General features: G+C 53.5%; 8 protein-coding genes and 1 non-coding gene across 9 annotated transcripts; 4 read left to right on the top strand and 5 right to left on the bottom strand.

The window, feature by feature from the left end:
- Positions 1-21: 21 nt before the first annotated feature.
- On the bottom strand, positions 22-2271 carry P168DRAFT_266100 (telomere-binding alpha subunit central domain protein). Its single transcript, XM_024834948.1, has 4 exons — positions 1884-2271; positions 905-1820; positions 471-843; positions 22-404 (listed from the first exon to the last, which is right to left on the bottom strand). The coding sequence occupies exons 1-4, from the start codon at positions 2151-2153 to the stop codon at positions 146-148; spliced, it is 1818 nt and encodes a 605-aa protein (XP_024694116.1). The 5' UTR covers positions 2154-2271; the 3' UTR covers positions 22-145.
- Positions 2272-2667: 396 nt separating this feature from the next.
- On the top strand, positions 2668-4648 carry P168DRAFT_232878 (karyopherin alpha; the record flags this gene model as incomplete). Its single annotated transcript, XM_024833343.1, has 3 exons — positions 2668-2907; positions 3170-3679; positions 3737-4648. The coding sequence occupies 3 exons, from the start codon at positions 2668-2670 to the stop codon at positions 4646-4648; spliced, it is 1662 nt and encodes a 553-aa protein (XP_024694115.1).
- A 1606-nt stretch (positions 4649-6254) lies between these two features.
- P168DRAFT_317045 (cohesin subunit IRR1) lies at positions 6255-9938 on the bottom strand (the record flags this gene model as incomplete). Its single annotated transcript, XM_024840069.1, has 2 exons — positions 6255-9373; positions 9437-9938. 2 exons carry the CDS (start codon positions 9936-9938, stop codon positions 6255-6257), a joined length of 3621 nt encoding a protein of 1206 aa, XP_024694114.1.
- Positions 9939-11081: 1143 nt separating this feature from the next.
- Positions 11082-12329, top strand: P168DRAFT_266091 (urease accessory protein UreD; the record flags this gene model as incomplete). Its single annotated transcript, XM_024834947.1, has 1 exon — positions 11082-12329. The coding sequence occupies one exon, from the start codon at positions 11082-11084 to the stop codon at positions 12159-12161; it is 1080 nt and encodes a 359-aa protein (XP_024694113.1). The 3' UTR covers positions 12162-12329.
- Positions 12330-12740: 411 nt separating this feature from the next.
- On the bottom strand, positions 12741-14666 carry P168DRAFT_309829 (uncharacterized protein; the record flags this gene model as incomplete). Its single annotated transcript, XM_024839334.1, has 3 exons — positions 12741-13937; positions 14007-14390; positions 14659-14666. The coding sequence occupies 3 exons, from the start codon at positions 14664-14666 to the stop codon at positions 12875-12877; spliced, it is 1455 nt and encodes a 484-aa protein (XP_024694112.1). The 3' UTR covers positions 12741-12874.
- Positions 14667-15489: 823 nt separating this feature from the next.
- On the bottom strand, positions 15490-15569 carry P168DRAFT_t74. The gene has a single exon. It is a non-coding gene; the product is annotated as a tRNA-Gly (tRNA).
- Positions 15570-16074: 505 nt separating this feature from the next.
- On the top strand, positions 16075-17349 carry P168DRAFT_303307 (uncharacterized protein). Its single transcript, XM_024838739.1, has 2 exons — positions 16075-16146; positions 16210-17349. Exons 1-2 carry the CDS (start codon positions 16109-16111, stop codon positions 17285-17287), a joined length of 1116 nt encoding a protein of 371 aa, XP_024694111.1. The 5' UTR covers positions 16075-16108; the 3' UTR covers positions 17288-17349.
- A 71-nt stretch (positions 17350-17420) lies between these two features.
- P168DRAFT_266081 (putative rRNA biogenesis protein RRP5) lies at positions 17421-23129 on the bottom strand. Its single transcript, XM_024834946.1, has 3 exons — positions 22599-23129; positions 18107-22537; positions 17421-18046 (listed from the first exon to the last, which is right to left on the bottom strand). Exons 1-3 carry the CDS (start codon positions 23052-23054, stop codon positions 17507-17509), a joined length of 5427 nt encoding a protein of 1808 aa, XP_024694110.1. The 5' UTR covers positions 23055-23129; the 3' UTR covers positions 17421-17506.
- Positions 23130-23366: 237 nt separating this feature from the next.
- On the top strand, positions 23367-26026 carry P168DRAFT_303305 (WD40 repeat domain-containing protein). Its single transcript, XM_024838738.1, has 3 exons — positions 23367-24123; positions 24185-24295; positions 24352-26026. Exons 1-3 carry the CDS (start codon positions 23481-23483, stop codon positions 25752-25754), a joined length of 2157 nt encoding a protein of 718 aa, XP_024694109.1. The 5' UTR covers positions 23367-23480; the 3' UTR covers positions 25755-26026.

Here is a 26026-nt window from a genome sequence, read left to right as displayed (position 1 = left end):
CAAATAAGTAATAGCCATGGGATAGGATCCAGCTTCTCCATCAAACTTACGACCACTTCCAAGTGAATCATAGTAAACAATAACTCTCAAATGTACAGCTCAGAAATAAAACAACTAACGCCGATGGGTATAACAAACACAGAAATCATTTCTCCCACTGGATAGTCGTTCCGAATATGCCAAAACGCCTCTCCCACCCGAAGCAGTCTCCCTGGCTACAGCCGAGCTCGCGGTCGTCGGGAAGAGCGTGGGAGCACGGCACACCGTACTCTTGAATGCAACACTCGAAGGGCCGCTGCGAGAGCCGATCTGGGGAGATCCCGGATTTGCGCTCTTCTAGGTTTCCCCAGACGTAGAAGAGTCTTTCTTTTAGCTCTGATAGTCTTTGGGGGGATTTTCGTAGGCTGGAGAAAGATACAAAGTTAATATGATAAGGGTAAAATCATGTATATGGGTGACAGATGACTTACTCCGCCGCATCAAGCTGCAAAAAATGAACCGCGTCCGGACCCGCGACGTAAAGCTTCATCTGCTCCCGCTGCGTCCCTCGAGGAACAGGCTCTGCGCCTTCGACGAGGAGGCAGAAGCGCCACTCCCAGTTTGTGATGCGGTCGCCGTGGGTTTGGCTTGGGGACGTGTCCAGGGTGTTTTCTGCTTTTTCTGGCACGGCGAAGTCTGCGAGGTTTGGGGGGAAGAAATCGACTACTTTGACGTTCGTCCGGTAGCTGAGGTTCTGGAAGGGTAGGCGGTACTCGATTGCGTCGGGGGAAGCGTTGTTGTGGGAGTCTTTGTCGAGGATTGCTTCGATTGTCCGGTTGGGTCTGTGTCGGTGGGATGCTTGGACTGGAATAGGTAGGTTAGCGCGTCAGTGTGTCGCCGGCAATGTCTGGGGATGGATACCGACTTTTGTCATTCAGTTGACTGCGAAAGCTGGTGGGGAGGACCCCTTGGCCTTCTTCGCGTTTGGTTTCTTTTGCTTTCGGCACGGGTCGGTTCCGTTTTTTGGCGTTTTTCGCTGGATCGTCCGTGTCTTCGAGTTTCCTTTTTTCCGGGTGCTTTTCGAGGTACTCTTCTCTTCGTTTGACGAGTTCCTGGGCGTGTTCGTCACTCGTAGCGTCTACCTTCTCGACATTGACTGCACGTGGATCATTCCGGTTGCCGGAGATGCTGGCTTCCAGGCATCCACCGACGACCCGGCTTCGCTTGATTTGAACATTGCTCAACAAAACGATGTCATTCTTTTTGAGATTGTTCTGTGCAAAGCTAGAGTGCGGCTCCCACAAGGTCACTTGGATGGTCATTTTCGATGGGCCTTTGGCAGGCTTCGGTCGTCCCTGATAGTTGAACTCGTCCCCTTCCCGCCCGGCCTCTTCATCGTACTCATAGCTGGGCAGGCCCTCGTTAGCCGTATAGTCTGTAACGTAGACAAGAGCCCTCTCGTGGCCATTGGGGATGATTCCCAGGATCTCCACGACAAGGCTTGTGTACATGCGCTCTTCCACATCCCTGATGAGAGAAAAGCTTTTGGCGATTCTGGGTTTCTCCATTGAAGCATGAACCACAGTGTGAGATCGAGGGGCAGCAATACGCTCAGCGCCCTCATCGCGAAAGCCCTTGGCACCGTGGGCGCCCTCGGCACCGGTAGATTTCGCTAGTAGACCTCTTGCGTATTTACTTTCTGAAGGATATGGCTCCCAGGGAGATGGCCCGGTTATGGGGGCCCCTCGCGAATTGGGATCCGGGTCATCGCGCCAAATGGCCCAAGGGATTGTCTTCTGCTCAGCAGCGACGCCCATCGGCTTCCCGTTCAGGGACCGTATCTGCGATAATCGCGTCAGCGTCACACTTCCAGAAAGATCGCTACAGATAGGTTAGCCACCTACATAGAGATTTTTCAGTAGCACTACATCGCCTAGTTCGACTGGGGGCAGCTGGCTCTCGTTGCCACTGAAGTACTTGATTCTCAGGCCATCCCATGTATGTCCGTTATTCAGATCCCGGTCTTTGATGGTAAATGTGATGCTGCTCGACTTGTTCTTGGTTTTCCAGATGCCTCCAAACACATCAACCACCACCCCGATGACATGTTTATTGCCCTGCTCTGAGATGGCCGTGGCGACATCCGCGTATTTATCACCGAGTCCGGGCAGCATTGTTAGGAGTCCCAGTGTGGACGACACATGGGTCCTCAATCACGCGACACGTGACCGTGTAGGCCCAGGGCAACCGTATGTACAATGCAAATTGACACACCAAGTGGGACTCAGTACGGAATGACAGTTCTGATACTACCTACGGTGTCAATCGGTTGTTGTAGACTGCTGGGAATGGTCGCTTAGGCGGAAGTGGCGCTTAGAGGCGCGCAGCCGCAAACAGCGAATCACAAGCGGTGGCGTCCCGTGACTGAGGACAAACCCACCTCTTTTTTCCCCTCCTTCTCTCTCTTCCTCCATCTCTACGTCTGCTCTTGATCGAGATCGATCTCTTACTTCTCTCCCTCTTCCCCGTCTAACCTTTTTGGGTTTTTATTTTCCTCTTTCTTTTCTCGGAGATCTCTTCTCCCTCTTCATTGTCTTCACTTTCTTTTCCCCCCCCCCTCCTCTTGATTAAGTAACAAAACCCAACCCGTTGTGGTGCCCGCTTTGTTTTCACCCCTCCTAAGCAACCATGGCGGAACGCTACATCCCCGAGCATCGTCGCACCCAATACAAGGCCAGGAATCAGTTCCGGCCTGACGAACTGCGTCGTCGTCGTGAGGAGCAGCAGGTCGAGATCCGAAAGCAGAAACGCGATGAGAACCTGGCCAAGAGGAGAGGTATCCAGACCCGGGATGGCGGCATTGGTGTGGGAGACGGTATGGCCGCTGGCGCCGAGAGTGACGATGAGGCTACTGCTATCGAGAGTGAGGTATGTCTTTTTTTTTTATCTCCCTGGTCTTTGAGTCTGACGGGCGGATTGGGTGGTCTTGTGATTTTCCCTCGCCCCCCCGTCTGGACTGTTTGTTTTTCTCTTTGCCTCTTTTTCATATCTTTTTCACCGCCCGGTTGCTAAGTCGGAGTGGATGGGTCAACCAATTCCCTCTGGGACCACACGACCCACCCGCTTATCCTTGCCCTCTCTATTCGACTATGGAAAATACCTCGACATGGCTAACACTGGTTTTGTTTAGTTGAACGTGGAACTCCCGCAGATGGTCAAGGGTGTCTTCTCCGAACACATCGACTCGCAGATCCAGGCCACCACCAAATTCAGGAAGCTGCTGTCCAAGGAGCGTAATCCTCCTATCGAGCGTGTTATCGAGACCGGCGTCGTCTCCCGTTTCGTGGAATTCCTCCGATCCCCCCACACTTTGGTTCAGTTCGAGGCTGCTTGGGCCCTGACCAACATCGCCTCTGGATCCGCCCAGCAGACTCAGGTCGTCATCGAGGCCGGTGCCGTCCCCATCTTCGTTGAGCTCCTGAGCAGCCCCGAGCCTGATGTCCGGGAACAGGCCGTTTGGGCCCTGGGTAACATTGCGGGTGACAGCCCTCAATGCCGGGACTTTGTGCTCAACGCCGGCGCTCTCCGTCCCCTGTTGACCCTCATCAACGATGGTCGAAAGCTGAGCATGCTCCGTAACGCCACATGGACCCTGAGTAACTTCTGCCGTGGCAAGACGCCTCAACCTGATTGGACCACCGTACAGTCCCCCAATCCTATTCCCATTGACTCTGGCTTTGTCTAACCTGTCCTATAGATCGCCCCCGCTCTTCCTGTCCTCGCTAAACTTATTTACATGCTTGATGATGAAGTCCTGATTGACGCTTGCTGGGCTATCTCTTACTTGTCCGATGGTTCCAACGATAAGATCCAGGCTGTGATCGAGGCGGGCATTCCCCGTCGTCTGGTGGAGCTCCTCATGCACGCCTCTACCTCTGTCCAAACTCCCGCTCTCCGGTCGGTTGGAAACATTGTCACTGGTGATGACGTCCAGACCCAGGTGATCGTCAACTGCGGCGCTCTCCCCGCCCTTCTTTCCCTCCTGAGCTCCACCAAGGATGGCATCCGCAAGGAGGCCTGCTGGACGATCTCCAACGTCACCGCTGGCAACTCGAACCAGATCCAGTCCGTTGTTGATGCTGGCATCATCCCCCCCTTGATTCACCTGCTTGCCAACGGTGACTTCAAGACCCGTAAGGAAGCCTGCTGGGCCATTTCGAACGCCACCTCTGGTGGTCTGCAGAAGCCCGAGCAGATCCGCTATCTTGTCTCCCAAGGGTGCATCAAGCCCCTGTGCGACCTCCTGGCCTGCCCTGACAACAAGATCATCCAGGTTGCTCTGGATGGTCTGGAGAACATCCTCAAGGTTGGTGATATGGATAAGGAGACGGCACAGGCCGGTGAGGCCCGCGTCAACCGTTACGCCTTGTTCATCGAGGAGGCTGGCGGTATGGAGAAGATCCACGACTGCCAGAACAACGCCAACGAGGAGATCTACATGAAGGCCTACAACATCATTGAGAAGTACTTCTCTGATGAGGACGAAGCTGCCGGTGACATCGACGAGCTGGCTCCCCAGCAAACGCAAACCGGCTTCACCCTCGGCACGCAGCAACAGCAGCCGGGCGGTTTCAGCTTCGCCAACGGTGGCGATTCCATGGATATGTAAAATGGGACCCTTCCCAGTCGGCAGTTTTCTTTTTACTTGAATTGATACCTGAACTTTTTTTTCCCTTCAACTCTTTTTCCTGTTAGACCCCTTCCGTGGTGGCATTCCTGTCCCCCGGCCCCTCCACCCCGCTATCCCCACCTTCCACCCAAAAAGAAAAAGAAAAAATGAAGTATCTCTTCCTGTTCATGGAGCTTTCATGTTGGTTCTCAACTTCTTAGGCCTGACCTACCTCAGGTGAGAATTGAGTTGGGTGTCTTAGACATTCCTCTTGAGTAGCGTCACGCAGCTGTTCATTTCCTTTCCCTGTTATTCTTCTTGTTTTTGAACATTTGATTGATCACGGTCCCCCTAATTTGCTTTCTTTCCTATCACGAATCCAGCCCTTTCCCCCTTTTCTATGATTTATTTCCCCTTTTTGATGTTATCATTTCACGATAAACAAGATTCACCGTCATGTATCCCCTTCTCTTTCTTCACCACGTAGCATCTCTCATACAGGCGTAACTTGCACATGTCGAATCAATCGGTTGACTCTTTCACCCATCCCCATCCATCAGCCCATCCTTCCACTCCTTTTTGTTTACTTCCCTTGACTCTATAACCTTCGGTGTCCCCCTCTACGTCTGTAACCTGAGAAAATGCTGTCCGTCCTTTTGTGCTGGAAGTTCTCCGAAGGGAAAAAAGGGGAGAAAATGAGGTAGAAATAGCCACACAGCATCCAATTCTAGGTTTTGCACTCTTAGGTCCTAAGTAAGACAATAACTTTTTTTGTCAGAAGCTCTTGATCTACAGCCCCGCTGAAGTATGTATGTATGCAGTGGCGGGGTATCACTCTACTGGGTGAGCCTTTTCCCTCTTATACAACAATGTCTTCTGTTTCGAACCTTTCAGATCTGCTTCCCATACCCTACCACCATTAAAGCTCATTAGGTAACTCTACAGCCTACCCTCCCCGCATACAGACATCTAGTAAATGGAATAAAGAAAAAGATAATATTTCACAAACGACAGCAACGCCATGGGTAACTCATAGGTATATACAAGAGCGTAAAGTTACATACCGGGTCGGTTCGATACATACAGCGCGCGCAACAAATTCACTGCCTGCTTCTTCACTTTCCTCCCCTTCCCATCTCTTTCCTTTCCCTTCATACGCTGCCCGCGATACGAAAATCGAATATGAACGGGGTAATCGAGGTGATTTGGGCGGGATTTGGAACTGCAAGATAGGAGCGAAAGGTGGAAGGAAGAAGAAGAAGAATTTGGGATATGAATGAAGTAACGAGCCGCGGGGGAAAAAAAGAAGAAGAAGAAGTAGGAAACACGAAGAGGGGAAATAATAATTTGTAGACAAGAGAAATAAAGATGAAAAGAAAAAGATGATAGAAAATAATAAAAGTTTCCATAGTAAGGATCAAAGAGACAGAAAAGAAAAGCAAAGAAAAGGTGACGAAAATAGAAAGAAGAAGTTGAATCGTGAGATGAAAGATATCCATCCACCATCCGTAAACAGCCTTCCATGGACAAGAGACGAAGCCAGCCAGCCACACAAACAAATCAATCAATCAATCAATCAATTAGTCATATCGTGTCAATCAGTCAATCAATCACCCATCACGTCGTCCTCGTCCGGTTCAGGCGTCCGGGGATTTTCGTCCTCCTGGTCATTCTCCTGGTCAATCTCGTTGTCTTCGATGAGGCCCCGCGCTCGGAGTTCTTCCTCGTCATCTTCGTCCGCGCGGTGACGAGTCTCCTCCTCATCCTCATCATCGTCGTCTTCAACCCGTTCGGTGGATTTGTGGTCGTTCTTGCCAGCGCCCTTGGACCCGCCCCGTGCGGGCTGCTTGCTCTTGGACCGCGATGCGGCAGCGGCGTTTGGCTTGCGTTCCTCGAGGAAGGAGAGGACCTCGCGGTAGTTGTGGCCCAAGTGGGACTTGTGTCTGATCAGACGCTGTTTCAGCTGGCCCCGCTGGGATCCGGAACCGTCCAGAATGCGCCCGATGATAGCCAGAACTATCTTGCCTGTCAGTTCGCAAAGACGCTGCTCTGCGATGATTGACGACCGCAGGCGTTGGGTGGACGGTGATTCCCCTTCAGAGCCTGTCTCTTCGTCGTCCGATGGCTCCTTTTCGAGGTCGGAGTCAGACTCGGGGGCGTCGTCCTCGGCAGGTTCGAGGGGAAGACGGATTAGTTTGGCATAATTCCGTTCGGCGATCCCGTGGACTTTGGCGATGAGTGACTGGGTATTCGCGTCGACTTCATGCACCAAACCTTGGGTTTGGAAGATGACCTCCTCGTCGTTACCCACGCCCTGCCCGGCGTGTCGGAGCGTACCGAACAGCGTTTGTAAGTCCAGGAGGGTGGTGGTTGCTGCGAAACGGACGTCGTCCAAGCCTGAGCGTTGCCGCATGATAGCAACGAGGATTGAAACGAATGTCTCCCGGCTTTTCGTCAATGTTTCGAAGTAGGCAGTATTCAACGACGCCTTCCCGGTAGCAAGGACCGTGACTAGACCTTGGACCTTCCACATGAAATAGAAAAGCAGGGTCCGCATACTGTTGATGGTCAACTCAGTCTCTGCCTTGGCCGAATCCTCGTCTTCCTCGTCATCGCGCAGTCCTCGTTCTACGAGGTGCGTGAGAATGTTGAATGGCGCCTCTGCAGCATCCTTCTTTTTCCCTTTAGACTTGGTGGCCGGCGTGGCTTCTAGAGCCGCGGTGCAGTCAGTCACACTCGCAAGGTTCGAAATTCTGGTCACCGTGTTGGTAAGCTCATTAAGGGTTGAGGCAGACAGTGAACTGCCCTCCACAACATCCTTCTTACGAGACAACGTTCCTAGCGTGTCGATCATATCATCCCACAATTCTTGCACCTTGCTTTCCAGCGCATCCCGCATATCGTCGGAGCTCTTTGCATGAAGGAAGGCAACGCTAGCCTCAGCCAGTACATCCTGGTCGGAATGTGTCAGGAACTGCTTGTTGATATCATTCAGTAAAGAGGTATAGGCGGTGGCATCTCTTTGCAGATCCTGGATCTTGTCCAGGTCCACGAGGTGTTCGAGTCGCAAGACGGCCGAGGCAGCTTCTGGCACGGAGCCGAATTTATTCAGGAGTTGAGGGATGATCTGCGCAAGGCTGTGGGCGATTTCTTCCTGTAGTTCTGGCATCCTATCGGTCAAGGTCTTCACTTTTCGGCCTCGCTTGTCAATATCAGATTTGGCGACTTCGAGCACCCGCAATTTCACCGCACTGCAGAGCACCTCCAAAAGGATCATTTCTTGCCCCTCCTGGATTTTGTACAACCGCTTGACGGCACTCGCAGTATCATTATCCGCAGAGTCGTCGGCAATCTGAGAGTGATCATAAAGAAGATAACCTGCCAATGACTGCCACTGGCCAAGCTCTGTAAAATAGGGATAGATGGCCTCAGTGGCAAGGACAAATCGCGAGTCAAGTGAAGCGCCTGACAGAACATCCCTCGAGGCGAAGATAGGTCGATCAGGCTTTGACTCGTTTTCTTGCTCGTCGTAGGCTTGGAGAGTATCAACCAAGCACTTGAACTTGATCCAGGATTGCTTTGGGGATTCGAAGTCCTCCTCATCTTCGTCGGCAAACATTTCGCTCGCCTCCTCTCCAAGTTCCTCAAGCGTAGACTCAAATACATCCTGCACGCTAGCGACGAAGAAACGACCCGCTGTCTTTCGAACTCGGGGCTCCGAGTCGAAGATGAGTCTCCCGACAACGTCCACATCGGCAGGCTCAACCAGCCCTGCGTCTCGGATGAGGTCCAACAGTTCAATTGCGGATGCGCGCACCCCGACGTCAGCGTCGTTTGCAGCCATCTCGACGATGCGTTGGCGGAAACGCTCGATGAACGACCGAATACCAGCCACGTTGTCCTTGTTGTCGAATAGACTCCGAATCTGAGCGACAACTACGGAACGAGTGTGGGGAACTGGGTCCGATAAGATCCATCCAAAGTACCGAAGGAATTGGCCTTCAAAGAAGTATTCCCGGTAGCTGCGCATCCACTGGCCCAGAGCCGCCATGCACTCAGAACGAATCTTGGGGTCGACGTCCCGATAGCGATGGACGAATACAATGTTGACCCCGTCCTTCAGGTAGTCATCGATTGTCTCCAGCTTCTTCTCACCCTCTTGAACAGCGGTCTCGATCGCGTCAGCCCTGCCCTTATTCACCGTCTTCTTTCTCCTCTCGCTTTCGAGCTGTTTTCGGGACGTGGAAATGGAAGTCATCAACTCGCGGGCAACATCACACATGGCATTCATGATATTCACGGCGACAACGGTGGCGGTGTGCCTAAAGGGGCGACAGTGGGAGGTCGACATGGCCGAGATCCAAATTTGCAGGTTTTCATAGAGCTTTTCGTCATCATACAAGACGGACGAATGGTGCAAGGTCTGGATCAAAGAATTGAAGAATTCGGCGAGAACGGGTTGCAACGCTCGGTACTTCTTCGCTTTTGAGATGAGAGGATATTCGGAGATGCCTTCGGCATGGTACAGATTTTGCAAATCCACGATGCGGTCCGGGCTATGATCGGGATCTTCAATATCGGCGGCGCTCACTTCGAGATCAGTACCGGTACACCGGAGAATGAAATTGACCATGTCCCGCATGGCGATGGATTGGTCCTTCTGGTAGCGGGTGAGCCAATCCGCGGCGGTCGTGTCGGCATTGCGGCCTTTCCCGAAGACCTCCGCTACATATAGTTGTTAGCTACCGCGTGCAATCGCCCGTGGAGAGGGTAGAGCGATCAACATACCATAAAGACCCCGTTCGCCAGCAGCCAGGCTAGGCCGCACCTTAGGCTTCCGGGGACGCGACACCACTTTCCTCCCACTAGGGGCGGGACGGAATGCCAATTGATTACCGGTTCCATTTTCGACAAATCTGGGCTTTTTCGCCGCACGAGACTTCGTTTTTGGCTTCGACCCGGAAGCGGCCTTCTTTGCGGACGCCCGGCGCGCCGCTCGTTTCTTCTCTCGCAACTCTTCTTCATCGGGCTCATCATTGGACACGTCGCCTTCAGACTCCGACGCGTCATCAATGTCCTCGGCATGGCTTTCGCTATCATCATCCTCATCGTTCTCATCACCAGTTGTGTTGCGCTTGCGTTTTCCAGGCGTCGCGCCATTCTGTGAGCTGAATTTTTGGGAGAACAATTCCGGTTTCCGTGTCGCGCGGCCCGATTTCCTTCTGCTGGCGGAGCTGTCAGCCTCGGCCAAATCTGGCTCGGGGCTGGTCAGTTGCGACTCGGGATCCATTGTGTCGGTAGTCGCAGGCACTGGAAGCAAAAGATATCCGTCAGTCAGCGATCCCTATTCCAAGAACTCTCATGTGGGTATGTTTAATTTCCGCTCTCTAGGGAATAGACTTGTTCGAGCGCGGGGAAGACAGAATAGAGGAGGGGAGTGTAGATTTGGATGGTTTGGTGACGTGAAACGCGATGCTTTGCCAACGCACCCGAGATGTTTCTTTTGCGCGCGCGCGTTTCCTAGCACACCGCGCGGGGCTGGAGGAAATAAATCCTGGGGAAGTGGTCAAGAGTCAATGGGACACATTAATTTTTGGAGGAAACAGTCGCCTCGGTGGACGTAGGGGACGGAAAGGCGCAGAGTCGAGCGAGAGGGATGGCGGTAGGTGAGGGGAGATGATGATGATTGATTATTGGGAACACGGGGAGATGCTTTCCGTTACCTAAGTTGGCTCCCACACGCGCCTGGATGCCTGGGTGCCTGAAGGCCTGGCCTCCACCCTGCTGCCTCAGGCTAGAGTCAATGCTCAACATTACATAAGATTAATGCATTGCTATCTATACCGGTGGGGACGGAAACAACAGCCGTACCGTAAGATATCGTAAGATATCGTAAGATATCGTAAGATATCGTAAGATACCGTCACAGCAGAACCCCGGCGCATCTACAAAGGGCAGCATCTGACATGCACGAACCCTAACCCTGGGTCCCCCGGAGAGAAAAGAAAACGATGCCGTAATGGATATCACGATGTGCTCCATCGCAAAGCTTCATGTCCACCAATTATACCAGAAACCCAAGACTACAAGACCCAGCCAAGACGGGTTGCTTCTGATGCCTAGCTAAGACCGGAAGACCCCCGCTTTCAGTGCCTGGATCAGCAATACGTGTAACGGCCAAAAAAAGAGCCATGCGGATGACGAAGTATCCATCTATCAATCATGCGCTCCACAAGCCACTCCCCAGCATGAACTATGCATACCCAACACACCTTCTGCCATGGTCCATCCTGACATACCCTGCTCTGGCTCGTTGATCTATGGTACACTTGTTTTATAAATAAACCGTCCTGCCTGGGGCCCCTTTCCTTTCTTTCTGATATGCTCATCCCGACTGAAGCTATCTCCCCGCCAAACTACTACCACCACCACCATGCCGATAAAATCCCCTTTCGAAGGCTGCGTCGCTAAACCCGGCCAGGGCAACGTCGTCCTCACCCTCCTACCTCCCTCTAACCCGACTCTAACCACCCTGACCTACAAATATCCTCTCAAACTCCTCGCCCGCACTCCGGGCTACGTACCCCAGTCCTCCGCCCTCTCCTGTCCGACCTCCCGCCCAGTACACCTCTACCTCCTCACCTATGGCGGCGGCCTCCTCCCAGGCGACCACATCGCCGTCACAATCACACTCGAGCCCCAAACTCGACTCGTCGTCACAACCCCCCAAGGCAGCACCAAGATCTACAAAACCGAACCAAACGCCAGCATAAAAGGCCACCGCGGCCCGTCCCCCGCGCACGCCCTCTCCGACAAAAGCCGCCAAAACGTCGACGTGCGCATCGGCCGCGAAGCCGCCCTCTGCTACCTCCCAGACCCATCCGTCCCCTACAAAGACAGCCGATACGAGCAAACCCAGATCTTCACCATAGACGGCACCATCCAAAAAGACACCCACCGCAGCAGCCTCTGCGTCCTCGACTGGGTAACCCAGGGGCGCGCCTCGCGCGGCGAAAACTGGGACTTCCACCTCTGGCGCGGCAAGAACGAGATCTGGTCCGCGGACGAGACCGGCGCCAAGAAGCTGCTCCTCCTCCGCGACTCGCTCATCCTCGACAGCGAGCTCGACGAAGGCTGTCTCGAGAACGCGGACGAGACCCTCCACCGCACGAACCTCATCCGCGAACGCACCCGCCCCCACGGCGTCGTCGGCACCCTCATCCTCTACGGTCCCATCTTCGAACACCTCGCTTCCTTCATCATGGACCGCTACACATCCCTGCCGCGCATCGGCGCGCGGAATTGGTCCTCCTCTGCTCCTGCCGTGGAAGAGACTACCTCGCACTACGACGCCAAGGTCACGTTCACTGCGTCGCGTGTGCGCGCCGGGTTCGTCCTCCTCAAGTTCGGCGCGCCGGACTTTGAAACCGCTAAGAATTGGCTGAGTGACATGTTCCGCGAGGAGGGCACGGTGACGAATGAGTTTGGAGAGGAGGCGCTGTTCTGCTTATGATTCGGGACGCGTAACTTTTGCTTTTTTTTTCCCCTCTCTCTTTCTTTCTGCCTTGAGAGAATTATGCTATTGAGCGTTTTGTACACGAACTTTGCTATCATCCATCCAATGGCGGTATAGAGCCCGCCCATCAGACAGATATGATACCCACGGATAAATCAGAATCGGTTCGATATTTTCTTGATCAAATCTAAGTCTTCATATTAAACGTATCACTTTCAAAAGATTGTCCAGTCATTGACGTAAGATAGCGCAAGATTAATCCATGATTGCCTTATCCACTCCCAACTTACTCGACAAATGAACCCCTAAGAAACATACCACTATCAGCGCGAGTGGATAGGTAGTAAGTACCTTTGGGCATGAACGGATATGCAAGCGGTCTATGCAACATTCTGTAGCCGGGCGCCCCATCGTCACGCTATGCGAGATGACGCAGTTCAGAAAGACCCGGCCGATCTGTCAGATCTGTCGTCGTGAGACATGTGTACTACACTTAGGTTTATGGGGAAGAAAAGAGGAAAGAGTTGAAGAATATAGTATAGTATATATAAAAAAAAGTATAAACATGACTCAGGCGTCAGACCTCAGTTACGATGATCGTCACTTGGGCTGTGCGTTTGGACGATCGTAAGCCGCCTACTGTAGTATGCAAAGCTTGCTAGCTAACTAACTACTCAAATGAAGAATCATATTCAACCGGTAGTCACCGATCAGCCCCACCAGCCAGACACCTTAAGGCTCCAATCGCCCCCAGCGGCACTCCGAAGATCATCCACATTTAAAACATCGACGCCCTCACGAGTCAGCACGCTCCAGAGATAGTTGCGCAAACTGCGTGGCCAGCTCGCCAGCGCCCAATACCGCACCTTGAGACCCCGGTCGTGCGCAGCCTGGATTTGGGCCCGCATCTTAACGAGCTGTCGCTCTCTGAGACGGAACAGCCACGGCTGCCCGATCGACTTCTTGAACGAGACTGATGCGTAGTAGCTGTTGGTCCAGTTGAAGCTGTTGGGGGTGATGGCTGCGCCGGACATGCCGGAGAGCCCTTGGCCGGCGTTCTTGGCGGGTGGGTTTGTGATGGCAGCTTCTTGGTGCTCGTTGTCGCTGTCTGTGGTTAGGACTTCCAGCGGGGCGTCGAAGAATATATCGCGGTAGGTGGTGTTCGCTACTACCATGTTGAAGGGCGTGTTGCCTGTTCCGACGACGGTGACTGGTCTGTTGACTAGGTCTGTGCCGTTGTAGTGGGTTAGGTAGCCTCGCTCGCGCAGTGGGGAGAGCTGCGCGGCGACCTGATGCCAGGTTTGTGGGCCATCGGTCTTGAAGTCGACGAGGAGGATCAGGCTTTGTGACGGGTCCGTGTCGAAGACGCCGTGTGAAGGCTGATCCAAAGCGGAATGAAACGTTGTGATAGGGTTTTGCCGGTCCAGGATCCTGACCAGCGGGTCGAGGTACAGGCTCTTCAGGGTGCGCTGCGGGGTGAGGGCGGAGGTGGAATGGCCGACATAGAGATCGTCACCGAAGAGCCAGACGTCGGCCTCAACACCAACACAGCCCGCTTGGAGCGCAGAGAAGAGCGGAACAGGACGCCAGTAGTCATTGTGCGAGTGGCACCCGACCGGATGGATATCTTTAGATATGTCCGTCGGCCAATGCGACGCGTCCTCGCTCGAGCCTTTGTATGAGTGACGCCAGCGGTCCGCTGCGCGGTCGACATCATCGGGGAAGAAGGAGATAGCTATTCCGCAGGCTATGGCAACAAACTGGACGACGCCGCTGTCATTGGATTAGCGGTTTTCTCACGACCGCCCCCGCTCCGGTAGTCGTAAATCCGACGGGACTCACAGCATGACCAAGAAACCCAACAGAGGGTACAAACAACAACGAGAGAAGAGCCTGGTATTTGCCCAGTCCTTCCTGAGCTTGTGGGGCGAGATCGGTGGCTGACCAGGCGAGGTAAGCAGCGGCAGCGCATCATCGGCCTCTGTATTGGCGGAGGACGGGAAGCGGGAAGCGGTCCCGAATCGACGCCACAGGGAGCTCCATCGGGATGGGGCAATTTCTCCGACGGGGATGGAGTTGTCTATGGCGAGGCCAGACTCGCATCCGTCAGAGGGAAGTTTATCCTGACTCTTGCGCAACAAGGAATGGAGATCATCGCGTGCCAAGAGTGCGCATGGGATGGGAGCTGGGCTGGATTGCGGGGTGTGGGGCGCCATCGTATCACGTCTTGGTCATGATTCGATTACCGGGGGTCTTGGCAATGGGTTGATGCGGAATCGGTTACCTTTGAGGTGCTGGGGATGTTTCGTTTGCCTTCATTTGGCCTGGATATCGAGGTGACACGAATGGATGGGTTGATGAATGAAGATGTCCCAGTCTTCCCAGTGTAGTACATGAATCCTTGGCTCAGCATGCGGAACAAGATGAGCACCATGGTTAGGATGTATAGTTGGCTATATGTTGGGAATATACGAAGTAGATGTCTTGTCATTACCGCTCCATGGGCCTCATTCAATTATGATGTTGCCTTTTTACTCTTTATGTGGTGTCTTTTGGAGTATTCATTCCTGATCTAGCATTTTCTCGGTCATCAAGCATTCAGGTATGAAAGTCTATTCAATTTACAGTATAACTAATAACTCCTTGTATGCTCCAAGTCCAGCCCTTGCACCAGATCTCTCACAATGGACATATCCTCTGGCGATCATGACGTATCATTCACGATATACACATCTTCCATCAACTCCCTGTAGTTGCCTACCCATCCATAACTAGAGACCTTACTTAATGCTATTGCCTAGCATCGCCACCATTCGATCCCCAACTACGTACCACTTCCACACCGCACAATTTCTGAACACACCGACACGCAACCCCTATTCCGTTCCAGAAGAAACAAATGAAAGGAACCCCCACATAGGCCGGCCACAGCCCGGTATACCATAAATAAAGGCTTGCTGCGAGCGAGTCAAGAAACAACCGCGCTCTCCACCTGTCTTGGCGCCGGAGCGGGGTATTTCAGAGGATGCACGAAGGACTGGCAAAACCCCGGTTCAGGGCGAGATTGTATGGTATCGGAGTATTGTATGTAATTCTGGTTACCGCCGACCGTTTGCAGTACTGTATACTGGATTTATGCACATCGTGTGGTTAATAATGGGCTGTTGTTCTGTTTCTTTGCTATGTCCACCACCGATAACAAAGAAAAGAGGAAAAGAAGAAGAACACGACTCAGTCCACTCAGTAAAATATATTCTGTGTCCTTGATATGGAGTAGAGAACAACGGCTAAACAAAAAATCGAAAAGCAAAAAAGAAATTCGTATTGCACTGGCCGGGAGTCGAACCCGGAGCTGTTCTTAGCCTTGAATGGAAGAGAACGATGTTACCGCTACACCACCAGAGCAGTTGATTGATTGAAGCTTGATATCTTTGCTCTATGTTCTTGATCTGCCTTATATGATTCTAGATTCCAATTGCCGGTTGTGAGTGGACTGCTAGTTGGATTCAAAGGCAGGCCAATGGCGAGCGGGGTTTTTGCTGCGAATATTACGAATGGCTTGTAGATTCCTATGTAGAGCAGAGTCTTAAGTATGGGGAAAATGTATGATAGGCAAGGTGAATATATATCTACACGTGCATATATCCATGTTCTCCGCCCAAAATCTCGCAATCGGTTTGATAATCATCAATTTTTTTCTCTTTTGACCTATGTCAGGGCCTAAATTTAGTTATATGTATATATACAATGAATTCCATTACTATTACAATATTATCATACATTGCATGCTCCTAAACATCGACATGGCAAGCGGCAAGCGGACCGACCTTATCAGTCCCGATTAGATATCGACCGACAAGCCACCCCAAGAAAAAAAAAGTTCTCCGTCCGCCTCACCACCCATCAACATCCCAAACCACCATCCACCCCAAACCACACCCACCATGCCTCACAAACACAAAAGGCGCGGAAATGACGCGAAGTAAGTTAGCGAACCTAGAAACGAGACTGAAACCGCAATGCTAACATACCCGGATGAAACCAGCATCTACGACCTCCCCCCGTCGATGATCGCAAAGGCCCTCCCCGTCCGCGACCCCAACTCCAAACCCAAGCAGTACGGCAAAGGCGGAAAGAAGGGCCAGAACCAGAACCAGAACCAGAACCAGAACCAGAACCAGAACCCCAAAGACGCAAACGCAAAGAAGAAGGATCTCCAGGATAAACTCCAAGCCCGTCGCAGAGGCGCCACCGAAGATGATACCCCCAAGGCTTTTCTCCGCCTGATGCAGCGCCAGCCGCGCGGGAAGCTGGCTGCTGCTGCCGCCGCCGCTGCAGCCGCAGCCGAAGCAGGGGAGAAGAGCAAGAAGCGCAAGCGGGACGGTGCCGATAAATCCGACAATGCGGCCTCACGGAAGAAGAAGACGGGAAAGCCGGCGGCAGCGGCAGCGGCGGAGACGAAAGCGCAGCCTGAGCCTGAGCCTGCGGCGGCCGACGTCAAGCCTCGGGCGACTCCTAAGATTTTGCCCGGGGAGAGGCTGTCTGATTTTGCGGCGCGGGTGGATCGCGAGTTGCCGCTGTCTATGATGAGCAAGTCGAATAAACCGGCGTCGTCGGATTTGCCGAAGGTTCGCGATCACCGGTTGACGAAGCATGAGAAGCACTTGCGGCGCTTGCAGGAACAGTGGCGGAAGGATGATGTTACCATCAAGGAGAAGGAGGAGGCGCAGAGGGAGGAGCGCGAGGAGGAGATGGAGGAGCAGTTGGAGCTGTGGAAGCAGTGGGAGGCGGAGGGTGGGGCGCGCAAGGCGAAGAAGAAGGGCGGTCCGGCGAGGAAGAAGGCGGGTGGTGAGGGTGCTGCGACTAAGGGTGATGCTGATCCGTGGGCGAAGTTGAATAAGAAGGAGCGCAGCAACAAGCCGGCGAACTTGTTTGATGTTGCGGAGGCGCCGCCGCATCTTACGAAGCCTACTGCGAAATTCAAGGTCCGGGATGGTGCGAGGGTGGACGTGGCTAATGTTCCGGTTGCCGCTGGTAGTTTGAGACGACGAGAGGAACTCGCGGGCGAGAGAAAGAATATCGTCGAGGAGTATAGGCGTCTGATGGCCGCGAAAAGGCAGTGATTTTTCAGATACCCTGTTATATACGACAGATTCTACGTTAATTTTTGCTTCAAACAAACAACAACAAGCCATATTGTGCATACATCTAGCCAAGTAGTATACAAGTGTACGGTACAAAGAAATTATATGCAACCTGCCATGGCTTTTTATGTACAGTAACTCTACCGATATCCCAAAAATAACTTGCTATAAAAACCCAACAATTCTAGCGACCCAAGTCTACTCCTCCTGCTGCAGGGACTTGACGTAGTCCGCAGCCTTGGCCTTGGTAGCCTCAACCGTCTTCTCAGTGCCACTCTTCTCCTCGAAAGCGAGCCACTTCTTGAAGAGGGCCTTCGCCTGCTTGGGCCGGACTTTCTTGGCCTCTCCCACGGAGGCACCGCCCTTCTTGACGTCCCGGATACCAAGGACGCGCTCGAACAGGCGGCGCACTTGCTCCGCGTCGCCGGCCTTGATTTCCAGGTCGAGAAGGACGTTCCAGAGATCGAGGCGCTTGGGGAAGGACGAGAGGAGTCCTTCGAACACGGTGCGGCCGCGTTCGACGTCTCCGTGCTCCGAGCGGAACTCCAGCTGGCCGAACTTGGAGGTCAGTTCCACGTGGGTGTGCTTGGGCATGGACTGGAGAGCGCGGGGCAGGAGAGCACGGGCACGGTCGGGCGCCGCCATGTTGTCGAACAGGAAGGTGGCGTAGTTGATGAAGAACTTGGTCGAGTTGAAGATCTTCTTCTTCATGGCGGCGTAGAAGAGATCGTTCGCGTTCTGTTGACAGAAGTTGTTAGCAAGACGTGACACAATGTAACCCCCATGGTAGCAACATACCTTGTTCTTCCCAGATTGAATGTAGATACTGAGCATCCGCTCGTAGACCTCCTGGGTGTCGTTGTATTGACAGGCGCGCTTGAAGATCTCCTCCAAGGAGTCGTCATTGCCGTACGTGTTCTCCAGGTTGAGCAACGCCACCCAGATATTCAGCTTCTCGACATCCTGCCCGATGGCAATGGTGCGGAGCGCACGCTCTGCAATCTCCCTGGCCTTTTCGACCTCACCCAGCTCCAGCTGGAAGGCCATGTACTGAAGCCAGAGGAGGGAAGAGTCAGGCTCTCCAAGCAAGAGTCGCTCGTAGTCCGCGACGGACTGCGGCCCATTGGCGTCCAACTCACCGGTACGGTCGACTTGGATTTCGGGCTTGCGGTGCTTCTTGCGCTTCTTGCGCGACTCCTCGTCATCGGAATCGGACCGGGCGGCTTCATCGTCGTTGCCGTTGATGTCCCCGTTCCAGTCGAATCCGCTGTCACCGAGCCCGCCTTCGCGGGTTCGGGGAGCAGTGGCCATCTCTTCATCGTCGCTCGCTTCGTCGCCGCTCTCGCTCTCGCTTTCGAGCTCGATTCCTCCCATAGCGATGTCGCTATCCTCCTCCTCATCATCGTCATCTTCATCATCGTCATCAACCTCACTGTCATCGATGTCGACACCACCCGAGCCCTCAGACTCACTGGCATCGCTGTCCTCATCCTCGAAGTAAGCAGCCTTGAGTCCGAAAGAGATCTTTCCTTGAGCACGATCGATCTTGAGAATCTTGGCCTTAACGGCATCGCCCTCCTCGTACACGGTCCGGGCATCATCAACACGGTTTTCAGCCATCTCGGTACGATGGCAAAGACCGCTGATGTTCGCAGAGCGGTCGACGACAATGAACGCACCGAACTCTTCCACCTTGCGGACCTTGCCGGTGACGATCTGACCAGGCTTGAGGTCATGGAGAGTAACAGGAGCCTTGTAGTTGGGATCCAAGACGGACTCCTTAAGGCTCATCTGCAGTTTTCCTTGCTCGGCGTTGGCAACAGTGACGCGGCCCTTCACCAGCTGATCAGCCTGGAAAGAGTCCTTCCATTCCTTGAGGTAGGAGTCCGAAAGGTCAGAGACACGAACGTAAGCGGTAACGCCGTGGCCCACGGTAACGAAGAGACCGTTATCGGCAACTCTCCGCACGAATCCGCGAACGACGTCGTTTACCTTGAGCTGCTTGATCGATGTGATTTCTTTATCTTGCACGGAAAGCGACGAGCTCAGAACCTTAGATGGCCGAAGGGAAAGAGAGATCTTCTTGTTGGACTTATCAACGCTGATGACGCACGCACGCAGAACCTCATTCTTCTGATAGATCGTCGGGTTGGCCTTGCTGTAGTCGTCCGCCAGGTCGATGAGATCGACTGCACCGACAATCGACTCGGAAAGTTGCATGATGAGTTGACGCTCAGTGACTTTCGTAACTCTGCCAGCCAGCACCATGCCCGGAGCGATATCGGCAAACGTAAGTTTATCCGAGCGATGCTTGGCCGAGAAATCAAGTCGACCATGAGCAGTGTCAACGGAGATGACGTTGACCTTCAAAGCAGATCCAATAGGGAAATGCTTTTCGATGTTAGTCAACAGCGACAAGTCGTCGGATGCATCCATGAAGCGCAGCCTGCCCCGAACGTTCGGCGACAGATTGACCCAGAAGCAGTCATCGGCGATGTTATTGATGAAACCCAGCTGGGACGAGCCCACAGGTACCTCCTCCAGGTTGAGCATTTTAGGATTGGCGGCCTTCAGGAAGCTTGGCTTGATGGAAAGCTCGAAAACGGGGAACTTCCCCGTACGGTGACTGATGGGCAGGAACTTGTGGTTGCGAGCGTCGTGAATTCCCAGAATACGCGCCGAAATGACATCCTTGGGTCGGAAGAATCGCAAGGGCTGCTTCCGGTCCTTGATGTCCTCCAGCTTGTCGAAAACCTCGGACATGTCGATGCGGCCCTGGACATTATCTGCGAGTTGGACGTTGACCTGGGTGGCCTTGACGGAAACAACCTTGCATTTGACAACCCTCCCGAAGGCGAGTTCGGACATGGTGCTGATGCTCTCATCAACAGCATTGGCAACAGTCTCATCGGTCGGGGTATCCTTGGCTTTAGTAGAAGATTTGGGGGCTTTCTTCTGGATGCCAGCGCGGGTCGGCTCGGCAGGGTCCATGCTTAGGATGAATCTCCGGAAGTCGAGATCGATCGAATGGACCGTAGCCATGACAGTCTGAGATTTTTCAAGGCCGAATCCTGGCTTGTTGGTATTCTCAGCACCGACCAATCGCTTGGGAACCAAGCCGATGACGCCGCCCAGGAACTCAACAAACACGCCATCAGGAGTGATGTTACGGACGAAACCGGTGACCTGAGCGCCCTCCTGGAAATCCTCGAACGCCTCTGGTAGGTGGCCCTGCTTGGCAGCCTTCTTCAGACTAGCCCTCGCCGAGACCTTGATGAGCCGACGAGAGCGCTGGATATCGAGGACAAGGAGATCATTGAGCTTTTGGCCAACCCGAATCTTGGAGAGAGTCGAGACCTGTTTGTTGAGAGAACCGTCGGCGACATGCTCGAGATTCAACCGACCGACAAGTCCAAAGTCGTCCAGCTTGAGAAGCAAGTCATCGCTTGACTTCTCAAAGACCGTGCCCGTGACGAGCAGTTTAGGATGGATCTGTTCGAAAGCTTTCTTGTAGCTTTCGGTGAAGGTGGAAGGATCCTTGCAAGACACTGCCAACTTTCCAACGACTGGGTCCACACTCAGAGCATGGACACTAACCACCTGGCCGAGTCTGAAGTGTTGCGAAGGATCCTTGATGAAGGCCTCACTCATCTCCGACACAGGAAGGAAGCCCCGAACGGAACCGTAGAACTGCACCACGGCACCGTGAGGCTGGAGGTTGACGATGGTACCAGGGGACAACGACCCAGGCACAATGTCGTCGTAGTTCTTCCAGATAGCAGATTCACTGTTCAGCAGACTCTTCTTCAGGGTCAGCCGGATTTGACGCTTCTCGAGATTGACCGACAAGATTCTGACGGAAACAGTCATGCCCTCGCGGAATTTCTTCTCAGGGAATTGGAGAGGTGCATCCGCAAAGTGCATCGACGGAACGAGACCGGTGATACCGTCCGCCAATGAGACAATGAGACCATCAACACCAGTAGAACCGATCAGGAGCTTCTCAACCGTTCCTTTGACCACAGCGCCGACGGTCACATCCTCGATACGGAGGAAAGGCTGATCGATGATCTTCCTCTCAAACGAAAGCAGATACAGGTTATCAAGCGTGCTGTAGCCGACGACCCTCGCCTCATGGGTAGTATCAAGTTGGAAAGGTCCATGGTCAGGCGAGATGTTTTCAACGTTCCCATCGGCTAATCTGGACACATGGACAAATCCAATATGCTTTGTCGATCCAATCTGGACGTAGACGCCCAGGCCCGGGTCGACCTTGATGATATTGGCCTCTGGCACCACTGCGGAGATGGCTGGTGCATCGTCGGAAGAGCCAGGGCCCGAACGTTCCGAGGAAAATTTGAGGACGTGGTCGAGGATGGAAAAGCCCACCTTGTAGGGCTCGGAAGAGGGAAAGGTGCAGACGAGACGACCCTTGATCTTGGCGCCAATCTTGAACTTCGTGGTGAGATCGTCCTTTTTGGAATTACCGCCAGATTGCACAAGGTCGACTGTGGTATCCAGCATGCCCATGATCTTTCCGATCAATCCGTTCGGGGTGACCTCCGTCAGGAGAATTTCAGCGGCGGTACCCGGGATGAAAGAGTTGATAGTCGGGGCTGACTCGAGATAGTGCGACTTCTTGATAGAACCGGAGGACTGAAGGTTGGCGGACAGCTTGACCACACTGCCACTGGTGTTCTGTCCAGTGATCATGCACAGGAATACGGCGCCTTCTTTGATGCTGGAATAGTCGGTCTTAGGATCGATTTCCTTGGAGGAAACGAAGCCCTTGATGTCGGCGCCTTCAATGCCCAGGTCCATGACCAGGCCGTGATCTTCGACACTCACAACGGACGCCTGGACAGCTGAATTTGTGACCAGATCCGACTTGAGAAGGCCGTGGTTAGCTTTCCTTGGGTCCACCGTAAGCTCGATGCGCTTCTTGCCCTTGGAGCTAGAGGCGTCCTTATTCCCAACCGAGACGACGTATGCACGCAAGTACTGGCCGAGATAGAAGTACTTGTGTAGGTCCAAGGAATCTTCGTCATCGTCCTCATCCTCCTCGTCGCTGTCCTCCTCTTTCAAGAGTGCCTCAACCTTCTCCTCGAGCTTTCGCGAGACGGCGGTCAAAGGGACGTAGCCCGTGAGGTTATTGGGCAAGGAAAGACCGATATCGTGAGCATTGATGCTTGCAACCTGACCTAGTACCATGGATCCCGGAACAAGCCGCTGATTTCATAAGTAAGTGGACTTGGATGTGGGGGGTATAAATGCCGCGGCGCAGACATACCTTGAAGTTGAGACCTTCGATCCGCACCGTTTGCTCCTCCTGGTGATCCTTCTCCGCGCGCTTCTGGCCCTTCGTTTTCCGCTTCCGAGATTTCTTCGCAGTGGTATCATCGGCGTCGTCCATCTCTTCATCCTCGTCGTCATCTGCTTCCACATTGGCGGAAGAGCCCTTCGGGCCTTTTTGTTCGAATAGTACATCCTTTGTTGCTTGAATCTGGATCTGTTTCCGCTCCAGCGGCGTCAACACGCTCCCTCCACCACGAGGGAAAGAGGGCTCATCATCGCGCAGCACTGTGAGCTCAGAGGCTTTGGGAGCGGCAGTCGACTTCTCCGCAGAGGCATCTGATTTTGATTTCTTTTCGTTTTGGCGGTCTTCCTCTCCGACACGCACACGTTTCTGGGGCTGACGAGCAGTCGCCTCCTCAGCCACATTGCCCTTGCGCTTGATAGGAGCCATTGTGGAAATGGCAAAGTGAATGAGGCTCAAGCGCAGACTCGTGGAGCTGCTTTTTTCAGAGCTTGAGATTCCGTCCGGACAAAAATTTCGGCGGGCCCTTAGACTAAAAAAATAAAATTTGATGAGCAGAATGGGAAAACTCCGCTCTCCACTCTGACCGCCTTCCTGATTGAGCCAACTCATGGAGCTTAATTAATATGGCTCACCGCCTGCCTATTCAAGCCCATCCGCGTCACGAAAAGTGCACGTCGCGCGACCAGGAGATTTCGAACCTGCATTTCTTCGCCCTGCGGCCCTACTGGCTCCACCGGCCTTCTCTCTAGCCCCATCTCTCTCTCTCTCTCTCCTCTTCCCTTCCCTTTCCTTCTCTCTCTTCCCCGTGTTTTGGTAGAATGACTTTGTGTTTCCATTGGTCTTTGCGGCACAATGGATGGCAGTCTTGACCTTCCCCAAGTACCTCGATCGGAGCCGGTCTTCCCCCCAACGTCCTTCCAAGAGATCCCTTCCTCCCCTCCGTCTATAGCATCCGATGCTGGAATCCGCCGCAAACCGAAGAAACCTCCCCCGGTGACGCCTCGCTCGTTTAGAAGATTTTTTACGCCTCGTTCGATGCTCAATGGCGGAAACAATTCTGGGAATGTGAGGACGAGCCGTCAGGCCTTGAAGGCACTGAGTTCACCGGCCGTCAACCGCTTGGGTCCGGCTTTCACGAAGACACTGAAGGCCGTTGGATCTCGGCCTGACCCGGCAGAACTTCTGCGGACACCGACGAGGAAGAGGAAATTCTCATTCTCGTCCATTGGTTCTCTTCAATCCTCACCGCTGAGGAAAGTCCGTGCGAGGACTCCGGTGCAGGATGATGAAGAGGTGGAAGTCGCCATTAAGGACTTCGATGTCCCCGCTGACACCCACGCCGTTGAACCGAAGTCGCTCGCTGTCGCAAAACCGCAACGGCCCGTCCAACTGGTCCGTCGTTCCAAGGCATTGCAGACCTCGGGCGGACTGTACATGAGAAGTGTGCACGGATCCCAGGCGAACCGAGTGACTCTACGATCCAATTCCGGAGCCGGTTTGTTACCACGTGTTGTGCTTGCTCTCTTTCTTGTCTAACCATTCGAAACGTTGTTTAGGCTGGCAGGATTTAACTTCAAATTTCTACTCCCAACCGTCCGATAGCTATGCCTGTGCCAGTTCCACGGGGGACCGCCTTGCCCTGCCGTTTTGCACTGCGTCCTGCAATAGTGAGTCAAACTGGTCTAATTGATAGTGGAAACGTATTGTGCTGACTTAAAGCCAGCCAATAGTCTTGTCGCGATAGGCGATGAAGAAGGAGGGATTCGACTTGTGGACTCCGCCAAGGACGACAAAACCGGATTCTCCAAAGCCTATCTCTCTTTCCGGCCCCATATGAATGCGATAATGGATCTGGAGTTCTCATCTGATGATATGCTTTTGGCAACGGCTTCGGGAGACCAGACAGCTCTGGTCATTGACATGGCCACTCAAACCCCGATTTATTGCTTATCGAATCATACGTCTTCGGTAAAGCGAGTGCAGTTCCAGCCAGCCGCCAACAACAAGGTTCTCGCGACCTGTAGCCGTGATGGCAATGTTAACATTTGGGATCTCCGTTGCAAAGGGTTTGAAAGACCGTCTTTGCAGGTTCGATGTTCCCTCGAATCGGAGGCTGATTACCCGGCTGCCCCATCTACATCAAAAATGACCTACCCCCAGGTCTTGAACACCATTCATGGGGCGCATGCGTGGATGCCGCAGGCATCCGTGTCGGATAAAGCAGAGCCTCAGATTGGCCGCTCAGACATTACCGTGACCTCCTTGGCTTTCCTGCACCCCGGCCGCGAGAACCTTTTTGTCACGGCGTCGGAAGCCAATGCCTGTGTCAGATTATGGGATCTCAGATCGGCACATCACAACCGTCGTGGCCGTCCCGTCCTCCCGCTTTCTACTACGCGGGAGCCGGACAGCCACATCAAGTATCGACGATTTGGACTTACCTCAATGACACTCGGTGGGGATGGCTCACGGCTCTACACGTTATGTCGAGACGGAACCGTCTACGCTTACTCCACGTCACACCTCATCCTCGGACATGCCCCAGAGCTTTCATTGAACAACAGCCGACCCCGGCGCTCAGGAGGCTCTGACAAAGAAGGCCTTGGCCCCTTATACGGGTTCCGCCACCCACGACTGCAGGTCGCATCATTCTATGTAAAGACCGCGGTCCGCAAAGCCTCTGGAGACAAGCCCGAGATGCTTGCTGTCGGAAGCAGTGACCACTGCCCCGTACTATTCCCCACCGATGAGAGGTTCCACCATTCGTCACCCCAGAAGCCGCCCACCACGGACGGAGAGGACCCGCTTCCCCAAATGCCGTTTCCCTCCACCCGCTCTGGCCTCCGCCGTACAAACTCAGGCGTTGGCTTGTCCGGACGGCTGGAAGACACCGTCCCAATCTACCAATCCGGGACTCCCTTAGTCGAAGGCCACAAAAAAGAAGTCTCAGCCGTATCGTGGACCGCCGACGGCGAACTAGTCACCGTCAGCGACGACTACAGCGCCCGATGCTGGCGCGAGGGGCCCGAGGCGCGAGACCTACGCACAGGCGGAGAAGCAGACGGACGGAGATGGAAGTGCGGGTGGGCCGATACCAAAGACTCATACGATGATGACGAGGAATAAGTCGCTAGGAGACTTCTTCCTCACATCGATGCTTGTCTGATCGATTCTTATTACTGTTTATTTTTTTTCTTGCATGGAAGGCATTGTGGGCGCCACGGCACGGATATTACTTTTTGAATTAGCGGGCGTTTTTCATTATGGGCCCGTTAGGGCTGCGGTTTTTTTCTACTTTTTAACTGCTTGACTTTGATACCTACCAGGCATACCATATCATATACATAGGTTGCATAGCGCGAGAAATAATCGGTGCCGGGGTGGCATGTTTCATTTTG

Source organism: Aspergillus campestris (assembly GCF_002847485.1).
Source record: "Aspergillus campestris IBT 28561 chromosome Unknown P168scaffold_4, whole genome shotgun sequence".
In the NCBI taxonomy this organism is placed as follows: Eukaryota; Fungi; Ascomycota; class Eurotiomycetes; order Eurotiales; family Aspergillaceae; genus Aspergillus; species Aspergillus campestris.
The sequence above is the reverse complement of the archived record's forward strand: the minus strand, read 5'-3'. Positions and strand labels throughout refer to the sequence as shown.